Source organism: Lemur catta, chromosome 12 (genome assembly GCF_020740605.2).
Source record: "Lemur catta isolate mLemCat1 chromosome 12, mLemCat1.pri, whole genome shotgun sequence".
NCBI classification, from domain to species: domain Eukaryota; kingdom Metazoa; phylum Chordata; class Mammalia; order Primates; family Lemuridae; genus Lemur; species Lemur catta.
The window spans coordinates 83,612,129-83,631,637 of NC_059139.1; the positions used below are offsets into that span (position 1 = coordinate 83,612,129).

At 37.2% G+C, this 19,509-nt stretch overlaps 1 protein-coding gene across 2 annotated transcripts in view; it reads left to right on the forward strand.

Moving 5' to 3' along the window:
* Positions 1-279: 279 nt before the first annotated feature.
* Positions 280-19,509, forward strand: part of HSD17B4 (hydroxysteroid 17-beta dehydrogenase 4) — an 82,894-nt gene continuing 63,664 nt past the window's right edge. Inside the window, exons 1-8 of one of the 2 annotated variants that reach the window (XM_045566145.1) lie at positions 280-474; positions 3,271-3,324; positions 9,532-9,639; positions 11,179-11,238; positions 12,809-12,830; positions 13,657-13,703; positions 15,246-15,330; positions 16,471-16,658. In XM_045566145.1, the coding sequence (XP_045422101.1) occupies positions 417-474; positions 3,271-3,324; positions 9,532-9,639; positions 11,179-11,238; positions 12,809-12,830; positions 13,657-13,703; positions 15,246-15,330; positions 16,471-16,658 (622 nt within the window). In that variant the 5' untranslated portion in view covers positions 280-416. The remainder of the gene's footprint in view (positions 475-3,270; positions 3,325-9,531; positions 9,640-11,178; positions 11,239-12,808; positions 12,831-13,656; positions 13,704-15,245; positions 15,331-16,470; positions 16,659-19,509) is intronic. The other variant, XM_045566147.1, reaches the window with a different exon arrangement.

Genomic DNA, 19,509 nt, shown 5'->3' on the forward strand with positions numbered 1-19,509 from the left:
ATAGGGGCCTCAAGCTATTTCTCTAGGTCAGAGCCTAAACCCAGAAAACAGCTGTTGAATGAATGACGAAACGAAAGGTGCACGGACGAACGTAGGTAGTTCAGTTAGCCATTTTGCCACACAGGTCTCAGGAGCTGTCACCGCTTCTGGCAGCCAAAGCGCCCCGTTCAGGCCAGGCCTCTCTGGCAGGTTCTCCCTGCGAGCGCGGTCACGCCGGATCGCATTTCCCAGGGTTCCCAGGGAGCCCCGCGCAGGCGCACTGGAAACTACGGCGCCAGTCGCCGTAGAAACTGGCAGGTTCCTGCGCGTCCTGCGTGTCCCGCCTCTCCCGCCGCTCCCTCGCTCCTCCTTGTCCCGCAGTTTGAGCCCGGCGGCTCTGCTTGTGTGTGTGTTGTGTGTCGCTGCTGGCCGGACTCATGGCCTCGCCGCTGAGGTTCGACGGGCGGGCGGTACTGGTCACCGGCGCGGGGGGAGGTGAGCGCTCGCCCTCGCGCGGCGGGGCCCCGCGTTCCGGCCGGACCCTCGCGCAGCCGCAGCTGCGGGCCCGGCGCGGCGCTGTGGGCGGCGGGGAGACTCGGCGGCCGGCGGGAGGGCCGGGGGGCGGGGAGGGCGACGGCGCCTCCGCACGTGCAGGTGGGGCCTCGGTCTTCCCTGAGGGGACGGGCCGGGCCGGCTGCTCATTGCAGAACTGCGTAAAGCTTCTTCCTGCCCGCTTAGCTGTGGGCGCCGATTGCTGTAACTCCCTTGAGGCTTTGTCAAGTCTTTGGAAGGACTGAAAATCCCGGGAGCTGGAATCCCGCCTGAGTTGTCGAGATGTCAAGCCCTCGCCTCTGCCAAGTCAATAACGCAGTGTTCTTTCCCCGTGTCGGATGATTTTAAGTTCTCGAGAGGGTATCTGATAAGGGCTCTCCACGTTGCAGTGTGCGTGTTTGGGGAGCCTTGTGCTATACTCAAAGTCCACTGGAGTCCTGGCAAAGGCTGTAAATTCGCTTGCGTGCAGAGGTCAGATAAGTGACAGAGGAATAAAACAGCTGTGGGATGAGGACGCCAGGGAACTGGAGAGCTGCGACATTTCTGAAGTGGACCATTAGGTGGAAAAGTTGCCAGATCATCCTATATTTCAGGAATGGCAAATGGAGAATTGTTATGTGAAATGACCCAATTGTTAAAGGACAAAAAATCAGTTGATTCCTGTGTACTTCCATATCTCTATTGATAAAATGGATTCTTGTGCTGTCTTTCAGACAATGCTCTTAGTATTAATTGGTGGCCAAGTATTTTATACCCAGAGTTTATTTGGCTATACCCATGTGGGCATATATATGGGTATATCTATAACTTTTAAATGTTTTCAGGAAAACATTTTGTTTACACTTTGCTTTTTATGGAAATAATGTGATGCACTTGGTGTTTTAAATCTTTTTTTTATTTCCAAAAAAGGTCCCCAAAACAAACAAAACAAAACAAAACAAAAATCTTTTTTTGACAGTTCTCGAATGATTTTTATGCAGGAGGTCCAGGGATTACCTTCTCAGAAACCTTTACCATTGCTAAGGGTGACTTTCCTTCTCAGGGGCTGTATCTGAATGCCACTTAAGGATAGAGACTTTATTTTGACACCGTTAGCATATGTACACATTGTATGCATTACACCAGGACCCACTACAATTACACATGCACCCACATACCACATCTTTATTTGAAACCAATTCATGATACACTGCCATAGTAAATGAAATACACTGAAATTTTTTTTAGAGGCAGAGTCTAACTCTGTTGCCCCGGCTAGAGTACAGTGGTGTCATGATAGCTCACTGCAACCTCAAAGTCCGGGGCTCAGGTGATCCTCCTGCCTCAGCCTTCCAAGTAGCTGGGACTACCGGTGCTTTGCGCCACCACACTGGCTAATTTTTCTGTTTTTTGTAGAGAAGGAGTCTAGTTCTTGCTCAGGCTGGTCTCAAACTCCTGACCTCAAGTGATCCTCCTACCTTGGCCTCCCAGAGTGCTAGGATTATAGGGATGAGCCACCGTGACTGGCCACACTCAAATTTTTATTTTCATTCTGTTTTATTTAATAAATGCTGATTGCAACCCACCAAATTGGTTTTGTGAAACGCTAATGAGTTGTGACTAGACAGTTATGAACTTAGAACCTTCTGTTCATAATCTGGCTGAGTTTTCTCTTATCTATTCAGAATGGATTAAATTCTAAAATAAATTATTTGGTTGTATTTTATAGTTTTGGAAAACTTTACATTTTGTGTTGTTTCTGTAAGAGCCCGATAATTTATCCATCTCAGTTTATTTGTATACTTATCAATTAATTTATACTAAATATAAATTGTTAATTAAATTTATCCAATTATCAGTGAAATGTATCAGTTAACTTAAAATATAAAAAATATGCACATGTTACAAAAATTTAAACAATACAAAGTAAGCCTTCCACCCCTGGTTGCTGGCCAAACAGTTCTTCTCCAGAGGTAACCACTAATTGCTGGTCTCTTATATTAATATATTCTTCCTAAGATATTCTATGCCTGTAAACTGTGTGTGTGTGTGTATAGTTCTTTTTGGACATGTAAATATACACTTCATAGCTTTGAGTTAGAATTAAGTATTTTTTTGTGTTTGATGATTGTATGGTCAATGTTCAGTGCAGAATACAGAAATCACTAGATATTTTAAGCAGGAAGATGGGTCCTCTTGGAATGACTCCTGGAACAATGTAGAACTGATCTGTTAGAGGAGCCAGTATGTCTTAGGCTATCACTGGAGGTCTGCCACAGCCCAAGTAGCTACTGGACATTAGGAAGCTGAAGTATGGAAGCTGCCATCCAAGGATTAGGGAGCTGGATCAAGAAGTTGCCTCTGAAGCCACTGTTTCGTAATACCTAGGAGGTTTCAAGAAAATAAGCTTCTTAACCAACAGCAACAGCCAGAACTCACAGCAAGGTGGCCTCTGCCTCACTTCCACCTTCTAATTTTATGCAAATGCATCAAATGGTGGATCCCAATTCACAGCTAGCATCCTAGCAGCTAGGTAGAATGGTAGGAAATGGTGGGTAGAATAGGCAAAAAAATGTAGTTTTAAGTTTTTCTACCCTCTGCAAGCAGAGGAAAGTAGACAGGTTGAGAGTACCAATGAAGACTCTACCATTGTAATGTTATTAATTGCTCACCAATTACTTTAAAATGGGATTGAGTTGAGTGGACCAAAAAATTATGCTGACATTTCCTCAATTTTCTGATTATTTTGTTTTTGATTAGGATTGGGCCGAGCCTATGCCCTGGCTTTTGCAGAAAGAGGAGCATTAGTTGTTGGTAAGTTGGTGTATTTTACTTTTTAATCAGTAGCTGATAACTGAAGTACAGTCTTCACAAGTTACCTTTGTCTTTCTGTCAAATAGATTGTCAAGGTTGAATTTCATCATTTATTTTTACTTATGCTAGCAAATTTTTCCCCCCTCAAGGCTGACTTTTTAACTTTTTAAAGTGAGCTAGTTTCACAGAATTTCCAACTTAAGATGTTGAATTGATAAAGAAGGGCAAGCATTTACTGTATAAAAGGAAATTTGATTCTTTTTTTTTTTGCACTCCCCCCACCCCCACCTTGATTCTTGACTTTAGTAAATTGTGGGCTGTAATTTTTAAAGATAAAACGTTCATCTACTGGTGCAAAATTGAAGGAGAGTCCCTGTAAGTATTTAATATGTTGATAAAAGTAAGAAATAACTGAATTTTGAGAACTGGAAGTTTGGAGTCAAGGAATCTAAAATATGGGTTTCTTATCTCTTTCATCAAAATTTTTCAATTGGAAGCTTTTTAAAGAAATTTTAGAAATTAATCAAAGGGGCCGTTTCATGAATTTCTGTTTAATAATAGGGAGGAAATCAGTCGGAAGATACTGTATTGAATCCCAAACGTGGGAGGTCTTAGTAATCTAAATGGTTTGGACTGACCTGGTGTGCGTGGCGGTTGGTGTGGACACAGGAACAAATTTGTCCACAACCAAGGCTTTGTGGGGAGTAACTGAAGGAGCGCTAAGTGCAGGGGTGTGTGTGGCGTAGATGTTATGACCCAATACTTATAAGCATCTTTCCTGGGATGAAATTATTGGCCTACAATGACCTCCTGATTCCAGTTTTCTTGCATCTTATAGGATATACAGAGAGACAAATTTTCCTCAGTTTGTTTATAGGGGCGTCTGTAACAAATGAGTAATGAGCAGTCAGGTTTTCAAAACAAAGAAGGGCTAAGCAGGGCATTTAATACATTCTTCTCCCTCAGTGTGGATGTGTAGCTTATCTTTAAGGAAGGAACACAAGCGCTTTGGATATTCCTTGTTTAAGATCATAGCCACTATCAGCAAATCCATTCTGCTTCTTAAAACAAGGACAGATTTTGACTTTGTAATATTTGGATTGGGGGTGGGGTGTGTGTATTTCAGGGCTTCTTTGCCAGACTTTCTCATGTTGTTACTGTTTTTTTTTTTCTCTTTTTATGTTCCTATTTCTTATTATTTTTACCTTATAACTTATTTATTTACATTTTTTCTACTGTATTCCATAAGTGCAAGGATCTTGTTTTATGTTTTGTATCTCCTAAAGGACCTAGAATATTGCCTTGTGCAAAGAAGGTACTTTATTCATTAGTTCTTTTATTGTTGATATTGTCTTTTTTGTTGGGGAGGGGCTGATGTGTCTGAGATTGGTTGAATAAATTTCTGTTTTTTGTTTTGACTAAGATATAAGCTTAGTTTATAAATTTGTTTCATAAAAAAATTTATAGATGTGTGTTTGGGTGGATCAGTTTTCCTTTATTTCCCTATTACCTCTGAATGTGTTAAATTCACATTAAGAGTGTTTGAAGTCTAAGTAAAAGATAAAATAAAGAGAGACGATGTGTCTGTGTATTCTGTCTTTGCATTATCATAATAGAGATGATATTGCATCAAATCCTGATGAAAGTCCAAGAACGGCAGAAGAAAAATATTTGCTTAAACTTGGCTGAAGGGCCAGATTTAGTTTAGTGTTAAAGGGAAGAATTCAATCTATGTCAAGTACAGACTTTTGACTGATATTTTCTACCCCTTTTTAGTCTGTGTCCTACTTGTGAACTTTCTAGGCCACCCACCGGTGGGTTGTGTTCTTCCCTAACGGCCACTAGCTTCTGCTTTGGCTTTTTCACATGCACGTGTAGATACCCGGTTTCCAGGTTGCCTCACATGCACTAACATTTCTCCTCTGTTAAGTTTTTTCTGCTCGGCATAAATTTTTACCTGAGTAAGCCAAAAATAGGAAAAAGAAATAACCAAACTTAGGATGTTCTAATGATATCAGAGTATCTTTTTTTGGAAAAGTGATCAATCAGATTATCCTATGACTATCTCAGAGGCTAGTAACAAGTAAGACTTTAAGAAATAAAGTAGCTTGTTTCCTATATAAGTCAAAACCAAAATGATCCTTTCTAAATATTTGTTATTTTTTATTGTTTTCTGCGCATGAGTTATATGTAACTTGAAAAAAGGTTCTTGTAGCTCCCAAGGTGAAGGGACGTGTGAGTTACATGTGCGTCATCCTTCTGTGTGGGCATGATGGGATGAAGTGGGGTCTCAGGGATGTGCAGATGAGGGGACTGTTGGCCACCAGGGCAGGATGTATTCCGGCAGTGGCTGTATTCTCAAATGGTGTCGTGCTGTTGCTGCGTGGGCCCCAGGTAGTGGAAAGGACTCGGTGTGTTCCTCCTCTGGAGCAATTCAGCTGTGTGAACTCTACGCAGCTGCTCATACTAGGCTCAGGGCCTGTGAGCACCGTAGCTAGGATTGCAGGCATTTGTGATGGCAGTGATGACTGTTAGGATGTCACACTTACCTTTCCCTCACAATGGGGAGCCCCTCCCTCTTGGCTTTGAGCTGATTCCAGCTGGGTGCCTTGCTTCCCTCTCTAAGCTGTCCTCTAGCGTTTCTATGCTTCAAAAGATTTTCGTCATTTTCTTGCTGAATTCCTGTGTTCTCCCTTAGATACTCTACTCAGAGTGCAGTTATTTGTTGTTTTGGTCCTTCTTTGTCGAGGAGATGAGGGTTGGACACCTCTAGTCAGGCATTTTGATGATATGTAACACATTAACTGCCATGTGAGTTGTATTTAACTCATGCAAGTTTTGAGCCCGGGGACTCATGAAGCATATGTAACTCACCTTGGGAGCTGAGAGAACTATTTTCCACGTTGCATATAACTCATGCACAGAAAACAATAAAAAATAACAAATTTTTCATTAAATTAGAATCGTTTGGAAGTTTTTATTCTATTTTCACAATAAAACACTGTGGCCTCAAGGAAGAAAATTGTTTTCCTAGTGTGGCAGTCAATGTGCTAACCAGTGCTTTTCTGGTCAAAGTTTTTTTTTTTTTTTTTTTGGAGACAGAGTCTCGCTCTGTTGCCCAGACTAGAGTGCCGTGGTGTCAGCCTAGCTCACAGCAACCTCAAACTCCTGGGCTCCAGCGATCCTTCTGCCTCAGCCTCCTGAGTATCTGGGACTACAAGCATGTGCCACCATGCCCGGCTAATTTTTTCTATATATATTTTTAGTTGTCCAGCTAATTTCTTGGTATTTTTAGTAGAGATGGGGTCTCACTCTTGCTCAGGCTGGTCTCGAACTCCTGAGCTCAAAATATCCACCCGCCTGGGCCTCCCAGAGTGCTAGGATTACAGGCGTGAGCCACTGCGCCCGGCCTAGTTAAGGTTTTAATCCCAGTAATGTAGCTGTGGTGATAGTGAGGTGACTGAATGAGTCAGTGTTAATTCAGTGCTCTGTAGAGACTTGTAGGTAAATCTGTTCTGATACTGTTTAACTGTACATCATTGATCTCAACAAATCCTTTATCCAACTTTCTATGCTTACCTGTTTGGTTGCACTTTGTATAATTTCCACTTGGGGGTAGTGTTTCATTGAATAAGTCTTTCTTCACTTAACTATCACATTTTCCAATTTGTTTTTGAACTTTCCTGTACTTATTTTAAAAGGGTCTTAAAATGTTGATATTTTTTAACTGATTGTTTCTTGTCATTTGAATAATTGCATGGAAATGAACAATGAATAGGAATTCAGTCTTTTGAGAGTCATCATTTTTTTTATCTTGTGAAGGATAATATAAACCTCTTTCCATTATTTTGTGTCTTTGAATCAATTTTTATTTGCAGTAAGAATGATAATATTATACTGTCAGAAAAAATTATATCCCAGTCCACAGTTTGAAAAACTAATTTTCTGTAAAAACAAAAAGTTAAGTGAAAACATGTTTGACCTAGCTGATTTTAAGTGAGGGTAGGCATTGGTTTTTTCTCTGTATCATTGCAATACCTATTTAACTACCTGATCCCACTTTCTACCCTCACCCCAATTCAAAAAAGAGCTATTCTTCAGAAGACAAATAAATCTTGTTTTTTTTAAATTGTGTTAATCCTCAACATTAAATTTTAATATATACTACCATGTCATTTATTAATTAGTAATTTCTTTGTTATAATCCTCAAAATCTATGCAATAACCCTATGAAAAAGATCATTTCATTACACAAATTCTTTGTCCCAAGTATTGTTAAATTCTGTTTTTTCCAAGTTAATTGGCATTGATCTATATATCTTTTCATTAATTTTTACATGTTATTTTGTAAAATTTGCCTTAAATTATTATAGAAATTAACTTTGCTATTTGTTCATATTATTTGGTTTTGTTGGCCTTGATATATGCTTTCTGCTAAAATCTGTGTGTTACTATGATCATCACATACATAACTTTCAATAAATTATAAACTTTTTGAGGACAGGCAGCATTCTTATACATTTATGTGTCCTTTTGTAGATTTTCTTACAAAAAGTAAATGCTCAATGTTTGTAATTGTATAATTGGATATAGGGAAATGTTATGTGGTTAAGTATGGTCAGTTGTTAAACATATAAAGATGGAGTTGTGGTATAAAGTAGTGGCTAGACACATATTAGTTCTATATGTAATTTTTGACCTCTTTTTTTTTTTTTTTTTTTTGAGACAGAGTCTTGCTCTGTTGCCCGGGCTAGAGTGAGTACTGTGGCGTCAGCCCAGCTCCCAGCAACCTCAAACTCCTGAGCTAAAGCGATCCTACTGCCTCAGCCTCCTGAGTAGCTGGGACTACAGGCATGTGCCACCATGTCCAGCTAATTTTTTCTATACATGTAGTTTTAGTTGTCCATATAATTTCTTTCTATTTTTAGTAGAGATGGGGTCTCACTCTTGCTCAGGCTGGTCTTGAACTCCTGACCTCGAGCGATCCACCTGCCTCGGCCTCCCAGAGTGCTAGGATTACAGGTGTGAGCCACCGTGCCCGGCTTTGACCTCTTTTAATAAGTGCTTTTTATGTCATTCTATTCTAGACCATGACACAGTATGTTTTCTGAAAATTTACAAATGTGCTTCTGTGTCTAATATTTTAAGATTGTGCTTGTTCTTTATCACCATTCCTGTAAAAAGACTTTCTTGACATGGAGAAGATATTTTACATTGTTTATTTATTATTTTCATTTTTTAATTTTATTGTGGTAAGAATACTTAATATGAGATCTACCCTCTTAACAAAAATTTTAAGTGTATAACAAAGTATTCTTGTAGACACTATATTGTACAGCAGATCTTTGGAACTTATTTATCTTGCATAATTGAAACTTTATACCCGTTAGTTAGCAACTCCCCATTTCCAACTTCTCCCTAGTCCCTGGCAACTGCCATTCTATTTTCTGATACTGTGAATTTGACTATTTTGGATACTTCATAGAAGTGGAATTATGTAGTAATTGTCCTTTTGTGATTGACTTATTTCATTTAAGGTAATGTCTTCCGGGTTCATTCATGTTAACAGATATTGCAGGACTTCCTTTTTAAATTCTGAATAATATTCCATTGCACGTATATACGACATGTTCTTTATCTGCTCATCCATCGGTGGACATTTAGGTTGTTTCCACATCTTGGCTATTGTGAACATTGCTGCAGAGAACATTGGAGTGCTAATATCTCTGTGATATTTGAAAGAATTTTAGTTCTTTTTTCTTTTGATTTCAATTTTTTGGATAAAGATGCAGAAGTGAGATTACTGTATCATATGGTAGTTTTACTTTTAATTTTTTGAGGAATGTCCAAACTGGTTTCCTGTGTATTTAATCTTAATGTGATTTTCACGTTTTTTCTTTTCTTAGTTTTTTGCCAAATAGTGGGTTGGGTCATTTTTTTTTTTTTAAAGTGGTAAAACATTGCAAAGTTAAAAAATTTTATGACATGAACCTGTGTTTAAGTATTTTTGCTGTTCCTTTATGTTTATAGTCAAAAACAAAGAGGCTTGTTTTGGGAATACATATGATGTATTTAGTAAGGTGGGGGTAGGGTAGGAAGAAATTGAGCAGGTGACTGAAGAAATACACTAGTAATTATAGTTTCATTTTCAACTTTTATTTTGAAGATCTAGAAATTAATTATTGTTTGCTTGTTTTTGCATTGCAGTGAATGATTTAGGAGGGGACGTCACGGGAGTTGGTAAAGGCTCCTTTGCTGCTGATAAGGTTGTTGAAGAAATAAGAAAGAAAGGTGGAAAAGCAGTGGCCAACTATGGTATGGTATTTGGGAGAACTATACTATTTCTTTTATTTTCCTTCAACTAATAATGGTCACTACTATGTGTAACTTTCTTATCTTTGTAAAAACTTAAGAGTCAAAGTTAGGCATTAAATAAAGCCATGAGAAAAAGCAGTAAATACAACCTTTGCATTTGATGTATTGATCCTAATAGTATTTGTAAAAATCCTTATTGAGTAGATTTACTTTAAAAAGCTAGTGCTTACTTCTACAGATTAGATTGTTTTTAAGGGCCAAGGATAACATTAGATTGACTTCATTTTGAAATTTTAAGGGAAAAGAAATAGGATATGGGTTGAGTGTTTGAGGGAATAATTAGACATTTTAGTATGTTTTTTAACATTGGAGATCTAGCAGAATTGTTTTTAACTTTTTAAACTCTGGAGTTTTAAAACCTATTTTATAAAGGTAAAAATTCAAGACTCCTTTAGTTCTGATATGCAACCTGTATCAATCAGGTTTTAGTAAGGAAAGCAGAAGCCCCACTAGGTTTTCCAAGTGTGAAGGATTTCAATGTAGGGAATCAGATGCTCCCACAACCATTGGAAGGACTGGGCACGTGAAAGTCAGGGAAACTCTTGGTAACCATCTCAGCCTGCAGTGGTTCTCAAAAGCTGTCCTAGATGTGTCGCTAATCTTACATCTGTAGTCTGCTCATAAGATTGCCTGTATCTGTGGCCTTCTCCTACTTTTCAATCCTCTAGGTGAGTATCTCTTGTTGGCCGATCTAACTCAGGACTATATTTGTCCCAGGGAAGGGACTAACTATATTTCCTGGCTCCTCCCCTGGAATTGAAGGGAATATAGAAGAGGCACTAGTGATGTTGAGTTGACAGCAGACCATCTGACACACAGCTGTGAGGATGTGAGCCCTTCCCTTGAGCTGCTTATTGGAAAATAACAAAATTATAAGATTTTGTTGAGCTTTTCTTATTGTAGTTAGTATTACAGAAACAGCAGATTTGTGTTCCACCTGTAGTTGTATAGCGCCGAACATGCTTTTTCAAATTAAGTGTTCACTTCCCTCTTTCCTACATTCTCATTTGTATCCTTAAGGGGAAGTGCCTATGTAGCTATTTAAAATTAAATAAAAATTAAATAAAGTGAAATATTCAGTTTGTCTGTCATGCTAGCCACATTTTGAGGATTTAATAGTCACATGTGGTTAGTAGCTACCATACTGGACAGTACAGAGATAGGATAGTTCTCTCTTCACAGAGAGTTTAATTGGGCAGTGCTGTTTTAGACAGTATTTGCCAAATAGTTCTTAGTCATTCCCCTTCTCCCCCCTTTTTATTGTAGGTTAAAGAATTGTCTAAGGGCTAATTTCCTTTTGTAGTATCAGACCATCTATATTTTGATTTGTTATGTGTTAGTAATATAAATGTATTTTTCTTGGAAATGAGTTCTGTTGGGTGAATATTATATCTGTCATGTGCTCTGATCTACAGAATTTAGGAGTCATATGTGAGGAAGATTGCTGAAGTTTTTTTTACTAATTTTCTTTTCCCTCAGATTCAGTAGAAGCAGGAGAGAAGATTGTGAAGACAGCTTTGGATGCTTTTGGAAGAATAGGTGATGTTTCTTTGTGTTAATGTTCCTTCAGAGCAGCTTCTACCTTTCTTATAAAATATTTTAAAGTTTACTTTTCTTTATTAAGTAAATCTCTCTTTTTTCATAATTGAATTTTTAGATTTGTATTATAAGTTAATTATTTTTATCCTGCCTTATTTCATAAATGGCTTGAGGTGATAACTTTGTGGATGTTTGTGTTGAGTGTTTTATTGTTTTTTGCACCTTAAGTGCTTAAAAAAACTTGTAAGCATTTGCTCAGTACCCTTTTTATCATAATCCAATTAAATCTCAAATATGTTTATAAGATAAAATATAAATCAGTATTTTTACAATATAGGACCCAGTGGATTCTTTTGGATAATTATAATGATTTGGATGAAAATGATCTAATTTCTTGCAAATTAATCTTTATTTTTAAGAAACATTTCAAATATATTGTTTCATCCATATTTCTCTAGATAATCTTCCCAGTTTGGTCCCATACATTCTTTTTTTTTTTTTTTTTTTTTTTTTGAGACAGAGTCTTGCTTTGTTGCCCGGGCTAGAATGAGTGCCGTGGCATCAGCCTAGCTCACAAACTCCTGGGCTTAAGCGATCCTACTGCCTCAGCCTCCCGAGTAGCTGGGATTACAGGCAGGTGCCACCATGCCCAGCTAATTTTTTTTCTATATATATATTTTAGTTGGCCAGATAATTTCTTTCTATTTTTAGTAGAGACGGGGGTCTCGCTCTTGCTCAGGCTGGTCTCGAACTCCTGACCTCTAGTGATCCACCCGCCTCGGCCTCCCAGAGTGATGGGATTACAGGCGTGAGCCACCGCGCCCGGCCAGTCCCATACATTCCTAATAAAAGATTATTGAATTACTAGAGGGAGGCATCACAGCAGATAAGCTCAACATGTTTATAGCCTGGAAACATTACTTATAGTAAATTGACTGTGCTCTCCCCTTTTTGTATTTGGTCCAGCACATTTATTTTCCTCATTGTGTTCGGTTGGACTCATAAGAACCATGTTTACATATCATCTGCCAGAGGGATAGAGACCATAAAGTTTTGAAGTCATAGGGTGAAAATAGCCACAAGATGGTGGTTGAACCTTAAAAAATGATAATTTTCTCAGCATAGTAAGAATATAATTATGTATCAAGGTACAGCATGAGTTTTTCTAATGGTTTTCTTTTTGGGGTTTTTACTTTTGAGTGGTAAGGAACAATCTTAATTTTCTAAGTGAATTTGGGGTTAAATGAAGGATGGCTTATGGTTATGAATCCTCATAAACCTAAGAGTTGCGCAACAGCTAATTCTATAAGTAGTTTGACAGAATTTCGATAGAAAGCAATGGTGGGAAAATTTAGATCTATAAGTTCAAGAGCAAGGCACTGATATATTATGATAGCTGTCTTTTGTGAATCAAATTTTCTTTTGCTACAAGTATAAACTTCTATTTTGATAGCACTCTATTATATTTACTTTTACATGGGGAAAAAAGTTATTTTTGAAAGAAATGTGAAGTGTAAGCAAATTAATATGCTTGCTTTTATATTTATGACTGGATCTTTTTACATTATAGATGTTGTGGTCAACAATGCTGGGTGAGTGTTTCTGTTTTCATTTTTAGTAATGTCATGAGTAGTGCAAGGTCAGATATAACCAGATCCATGTATGTTTGTGTCTTTTTACAAGGTCACACTTTTATTCATGCATACTTAATCATAAAAGCTGTGAGCTATATGGAGTTACCAAGGAGGCAGTTTTTTCTGGTACTACCCGTTCACTCGGTAATGAGAGTCATAGCCCCATAGGCTCGAGCCTATCCACAAGTCAGTCAATATTGTAAACCGTGCATAGTAGTATATTTAATAAATATATAATTGTTATAGATTAAAAATTTTAATCTATAGATTAAATAGAGTAACATTTAACATTAAGAGAAAAGGCCATAGGAAAAGGGGTTAACAAACCAGTCCAAGGAGAGTGAGATGGACAAGGAGAATGTCCTGGGCTGATCTGGATGGTTGTCAGTGTCTTGAAAGGCAGAGTCATTGATTTGGGTAGGGAAAAGTCTTTGATTCAAGTAGAGCCTTCGGTGGCAGATGCTGGGTGCTGATCATGAATGATAGCAAGATGGTCTTGAGACAGCCATGTCAAACTGGTGAAATCCTGTTTTTTTGTTTTTTTTTTTTAAGTCCCTGAGTCCTCTGGTGAGGGCTGATGGTAAAAGGTTACACCCTTGTTTGGTTGAGTGTGTCTTTATTTTTAGGCAAACATTTGGTCCCTGCTGGTGTGATGTCTTTTAAAATGTAAGATGGAGTTACGTATGTCAAGGGTGCTCTATACAACTAATGTGCATGTAGTTATTTTTTTAAGTGTATACCGCCCCCTTCTTGCTTTCTTACCCTATACATATCAATTTTTTAGACTTCTGAGGGACCGTTCCTTTGCTAGGATAAGTGATGAAGACTGGGGTAAGTTGTTTTTAATATATGTCTCTGTGGAACATACCTGTCCATTTTGCCTTTTTAATATTTGATAAATTTATACATTTAAGGAAAACTAGTTTCTACCTACTTTTGCTGCTGCTAATATAAATGATGAATAAGGTCTGTACTGAAAGTGATGAACAGTTAGAAGTAGCCTTTTTTAACATTTAATAAATTTAAAAAATGTTAAATCATTTGGCAGAAGTTACCTGAAAGGATTTTATTTCTTCAAATTTGTTTCCTCCTTTTTCTGCTTAAAAGGTTGTCAGCATTTTCTAGCAGTGTGAACTCTAACATTGTTCATACTTATCTAGCTGTATGATTCTTTTTCAAAGAGCAGAAGCAGGATGTGGAAGAGAGTCTAGGGCGCTTAAAATGATGGGAGATCTGAGGACAAAACCTAGAAGTAATTTTGAAGTTTCTAATAAGCAGAAAAGATTTCCATTTTTCTTTGCCATGTTGGAAAGATTGAGTTTAGATAATGAACAAATCACAGTTACGAATTTTTTTTGCTTTTGCTCTTCTTTGTCCTTACTTTTCATTAGCCAGCAGAACTAAAACAAACAAACAATGGTGGCCACGACAGTGGCAAGGATGGAAACTGAGGTGAAACAATTGTACAGTTGTCTATAGAGTGTGCCCCTCGGGAATATGGCCAGAAGTTCTTTTGGAAGAAGCAAAATATCTTTGTGATTTAGAATTAAGCTAAGAAGAGCTTTAGTTTCCTCTTCCCTTGTAACAACTGGGGTGAAAAAGAAGCTGAGAAAGATGAGATTTGCTGGCAAGGGGTCACTTAATGTTGGTGCTTTTCTTGGAGCTGTGATGGAACTCCGATATTTCCTTCTCTGATTCCATCCCTAAGCCCACCACTACTGACTACTCTTTTCTTTATGTTTTCTTTAGTTCCTCTTTTCACTCTTAAATTCTGCTGATATACATGTGAAAACATTTGTTTCAACAAAAATAAGTAAGAATGGTTAAAAAACTTGACAATTAAGGAATAAAATCTAGAGTTATCTATCTGAACATTTCCTAAGTGGTCTGTTCATTAGATTGAAATCTCTGAAAACAGGCCTGCGTTCCTCCCCCTTTTCTGTAACTCATTTGAAAACCTTGGTAACAATGGGTATATTTTACAAATATTTCTTGGTGATGAACTGTGTGATTTATGATTATGCTTTAACTGATGTTAGTGTTGAGTGCTGATTATATATGTAAAACTCCTGGATATTTATATTAGCATATTTTTATGTAAAGTGGGCATAAATTAAAGATGCTACTGTATTTAGATTTGTATAGGAATTACAATAATTTTATAAATTATGGGGAAAACTTATAAGTCTGGGTATGAACTATTGGTGGCATAATTGGAACAAAAGCAAAATAATCAGAAAGGGGTGTGACAATAGGTGATTTTGAACACTAAGTATAAAATGAACATCTTCGTATAAGTATACCATTGCTTGTATTCATTCTGAGACATGCCTATCTAGTTTGTGACATAATAAAAATTATTTCTTGTTTTAGATATAATCCACAGAGTTCATTTGCGGGGCTCATTCCAAGTGACCCGGGCAGCATGGGATCACATGAAGAAACAGAAATATGGAAGGTAGAGTTGCATGTGGCTGTCAAGGGGGCTGGGAATTGTGCATGTGGGTTCCTGTGCACATGGAAAGATTATACAAAGTGTTGTGAAATGATTGCTTGACGTTGAGGAAAACATCTGTAGATATGTACAGGCTTTTGATGTGTAGTGTTAGTACTTTCCCTCTCATTAAATTGGTGTCATTTAGTCACAGATTAGCTGAGCTGAACAGCTTTATATATTATATATTTTTTTACTGCTTACTTTTTATTATTAAGGATTTGCTTGCTGTTCTCTGGCATTTTAGAAAGTAGGACAGACATGGAGGATTCAGCTGTACATTGTTCTGTAACCAACATGTCATTTTGTGTGTCCAGTGACTAACTGGAGAGAGACAAGTGGCTATTCCCTGCTAGCTGCTACTGGTCAGACATGAGTTAGTCTTTATAAACTGTTTAGGAACTATAGGACTTCTCATGATTGCTCCTCTGTGAGTTACTCAGAATGTGGCAGTGCTTATACACTTAATTCATGCCCTCTATTGCACTCTAGTGTCAAGGTCATTCCTGTTAACTTAGGGTTCATACACATCTACTATAAGCAAGTTGTTTTTGATGCCTATTTTCATTGGAGATTTCTAGTTTATCCTGATCCTAGCAGTTTCTGAGAATAGACGGTGTGACTTATTTTACTTGGTCTAAATAGAGTGAGTTCGGGTAAATATTATGAGATGGCATCATATTAATGAGACATTTAATATTATCTGGAAAGGGAGAGATGCCAAGTGATGAGGACTGAAGAATTAGAACTGCTTGAACTAATATTTCTTGTTGAAAATTTAACTTTAACTTACATATTGCCAATTTATTTTATGTTTATAAATATTTATTGTTGTTTTTGATAGGTAATGAATATACATTCTTAAAATTAAACTCATTTAGTTTTGATCAGGAATTCTTTTTAAAACAACTAAATCTTGTAGTTGAATTTAGAAAGATTACTTATATATTAATATTATTTTAGATATATGAATCATGACTGTGAAAAGCTAAAGGAAGTACACAGAATTGCTTTTGACAGGGGCAGTAGTACCAAAATAGTATCAGAGTTGCAATGTTATCAAAACATAAAAAAATGATATTGAGCAATTGATTTTCCTTTTAGGATCATTATGACTTCATCAGCTTCAGGAATATATGGCAACTTTGGCCAGGCAAATTATTCTGCTGCAAAGCTGGGTCTTCTGGGCCTGTCAAATACTCTTGCAATTGAAGGCAATAAAAGCAACATTCATTGTAACACGATTGCCCCTACTGCTGGATCACGGATGACTCAGACTGTTATGCCTAAAGGTAAGCTTATATTTTTCAGTGGTATTACCCGCAAATATGTGTGGAGTAAGCTTTGCAAAAGTATTTAATTTTCTGAATACTTGAAAAGATTGTTTTCTTTCTAATTTCAAAAGCATTATGTGTAATTTGTGTTCATTGTGAAAAATTTAGAAAAATGTAAAGGAAAAAATTAGAAATGACCTATAATTCTATCATACTAAAGTAAACTTTCACTCTTTTTTTCTGCATAGATAGATATATACACATATTTTTAACAGAATGGGGTAATAGCATTCTTACTGTTTTATAGTTGTTATTAAAGACATAATTTTTTAGAGTGTTTTTAGGTTTACAGAAAAACTGGGCAAATAGTACAGAGAGTTCCCATATACTCCACCTCTTACACAGTTTCACCCATGATTAACATCTTGCATCAGAGTGGTATATTTGTTACAATTGATGAATCAGTATCCATCCGTTATTATTAACTAAAGTTCATAGTTTCTACTAGGGTTCAGTCTTTGTGTTGTACAGTTGTATGGGTTTTCACACATGCATAATGTCATGTATCCACTGTTACAGTATCATGCAGAATAGTTTCACTGCCCTAAAAAATCCCTGTGCTTCACCTAATCGTTTCTCTCTTTTTCCTCTAGAATGCCTGGAGGATTGAAGCTCATTTCTTTTTATTATTTAATAATATTTCATGGTATGGATGTACTACAATTTGTTCATTCATTCACCTGTTGAGGGACATCTTGGTTGCTTCCAGTTTTGGGCACTTACCAGTAAAACTGCTATGAACATTCGTGTACAGGTTTTTGTGTGGACATAAGTTTTCAGCTTGTTTGGCTAGGTACCAAGGAGCATGACTGCTGGATGGTAGGGTAAGACTAGGTTTAGCTTTGTAAGAAATTGCCATTCCATCGTGGCTTATCGTTTTGTGTTCCCACCTACAATGTGTGAGAGTTCTTATTGCTCCACATCCTTGCCAGCATTTGTTGTCAGTATTTTGGATTTTAGTCTTTCTAATAGGTGTGTAGCAGTATCTCATTGTTTTAATTTGCAACTACCTAATGACCTATGTGTTGAGCAGTTTTTCCTGTGCTTATTTGCAATTTATTTATCTTTTCTTATGAGGTATCTAGTCAGATACTTTGCTCATTTTTTAATCAAGTTGTTTTCTTGAATTTTGAGGTTTCTTTGTATATTTCTGAAACAAGTCCTTTATCAGATATGTATTTTGCAAACATTTTTTTCCCAGTCTTTGGCTTGTCTTTATATTTTTGTAATCATTTGCTTTTTTTGTTGTTGTTGTTGAGATAGAATCTCGCTCTGTTGCCTGGGCTAGAGTGTCATGGCATCAGCCTAGCTCACAGCAACCTCAAACTCCTGGGCTCAAGTGATCCTCCTGCCTCAGCTTCCCCGGGTAGCTGGGACTACAGGCACGTGCCACCATGCCTGGCTAATTTTTTCTAGTTTTAGTTGTCCGGCTAATTTCTTTCTATTTTTAGTAGAGACAGGGTCTTGCTCTTGTTGAGGCTAGTCTTGAACCCCTTACCTCAAGCATTCCTCCCTCCTCGGCCTCCCAGAGTGCTAGTATTATAGGCGTGAGCCACCACACCCAGCCAGTCCTTTACTTTTGAAGGATAATTTCACTGGATACATCATCCTAGGTTGGTGACTTTTTCCTTTCGACACTTTAAATACAGGCATACCATGGAGATATGGCAAGTTTGGTTCTGGATCACCACAATAAAGCCAATATTGTAATAAAGTGAGTCACAAATTTTTTGCTTTCCCGGTGTATATAAAGGTTATGTTTATACTATACTATAGTCTAAGTGTGCAATAGCATGTGTCTAAAAAAACAGCATATATACCTTAATTAAAAAATATTTTATTGTTAAAAAATGTTGACACAGATACACAAAGTGAGTGCATGCTGTTGGAAAAATAGTGCTGTTAGACTTGGTTGACACAGTTACTACAAATCTTTAATTTGTACAAAAACTCAGTGTCTGCAAAATGCAATACAGTGAAGTGAATGCAAATAAATGAGGTATGCCTGTATTTCACATCCACTTTCCTCTTAGTTACATGGTTTCTGAAGTAAATTTCAACATTAATTCTTACCTTTGTTCTTCTATAGGCAAAGTGTTTTTTTTTTCCTCTGGCTTCTTTCAGGATTTTCTTCTATTCTTCAATTTTCTGCAGTTTGCATATGATGTGTTTAGGAGGATATTTTTGGTATTTATATTGCTTAGTGTCCTCTGACATTCCTTGATCCATGGTTTGATGTCTGTCATTAATTTTGAAAAATTCTCAACCACCATCCTTCAAATATTTCTTCTGCTTTTCTTCTTGTTTCATCTTAGATTGTCATTGCACACATGCTATATCTTTTATAATTGTCCTACAGTTCTTACATCATTCTATCCCATTTTTCTCATTCCTTTTTCTCTTTGCATTTGAGTTTGGGAAGTTTCTATTGACATATTTTCAAGCTCACTGATTCTTCATTTCTTTTACAGTGGTTTTGATTTCTAGTATTTTCTTTTGATTCTTTCTTAGAGTTTCATGCTTACAGTACTCATATGTCCTTGTGTATTGTCCACTTTTCCTGTTAGAGTCCGTAGCATATTAATCAGTTATTTTAAATTCCTACTCTGATAATTACCAAATGTCTGCCATATTTAAATCTGATTCTGATATTTGCCTTATCTCTTCAGCCTATGCTTTTTCTTGCCTGTTAGCATGCCTTGCAATTTTTTGTTGAAAGTCAAACATGATGTATTAGATAATAGGAAATGAGGTAATTAGGCCTTTTGTGTGAGATTTTATCTCATTAGGAGTTAGGCTGTGTTTATTA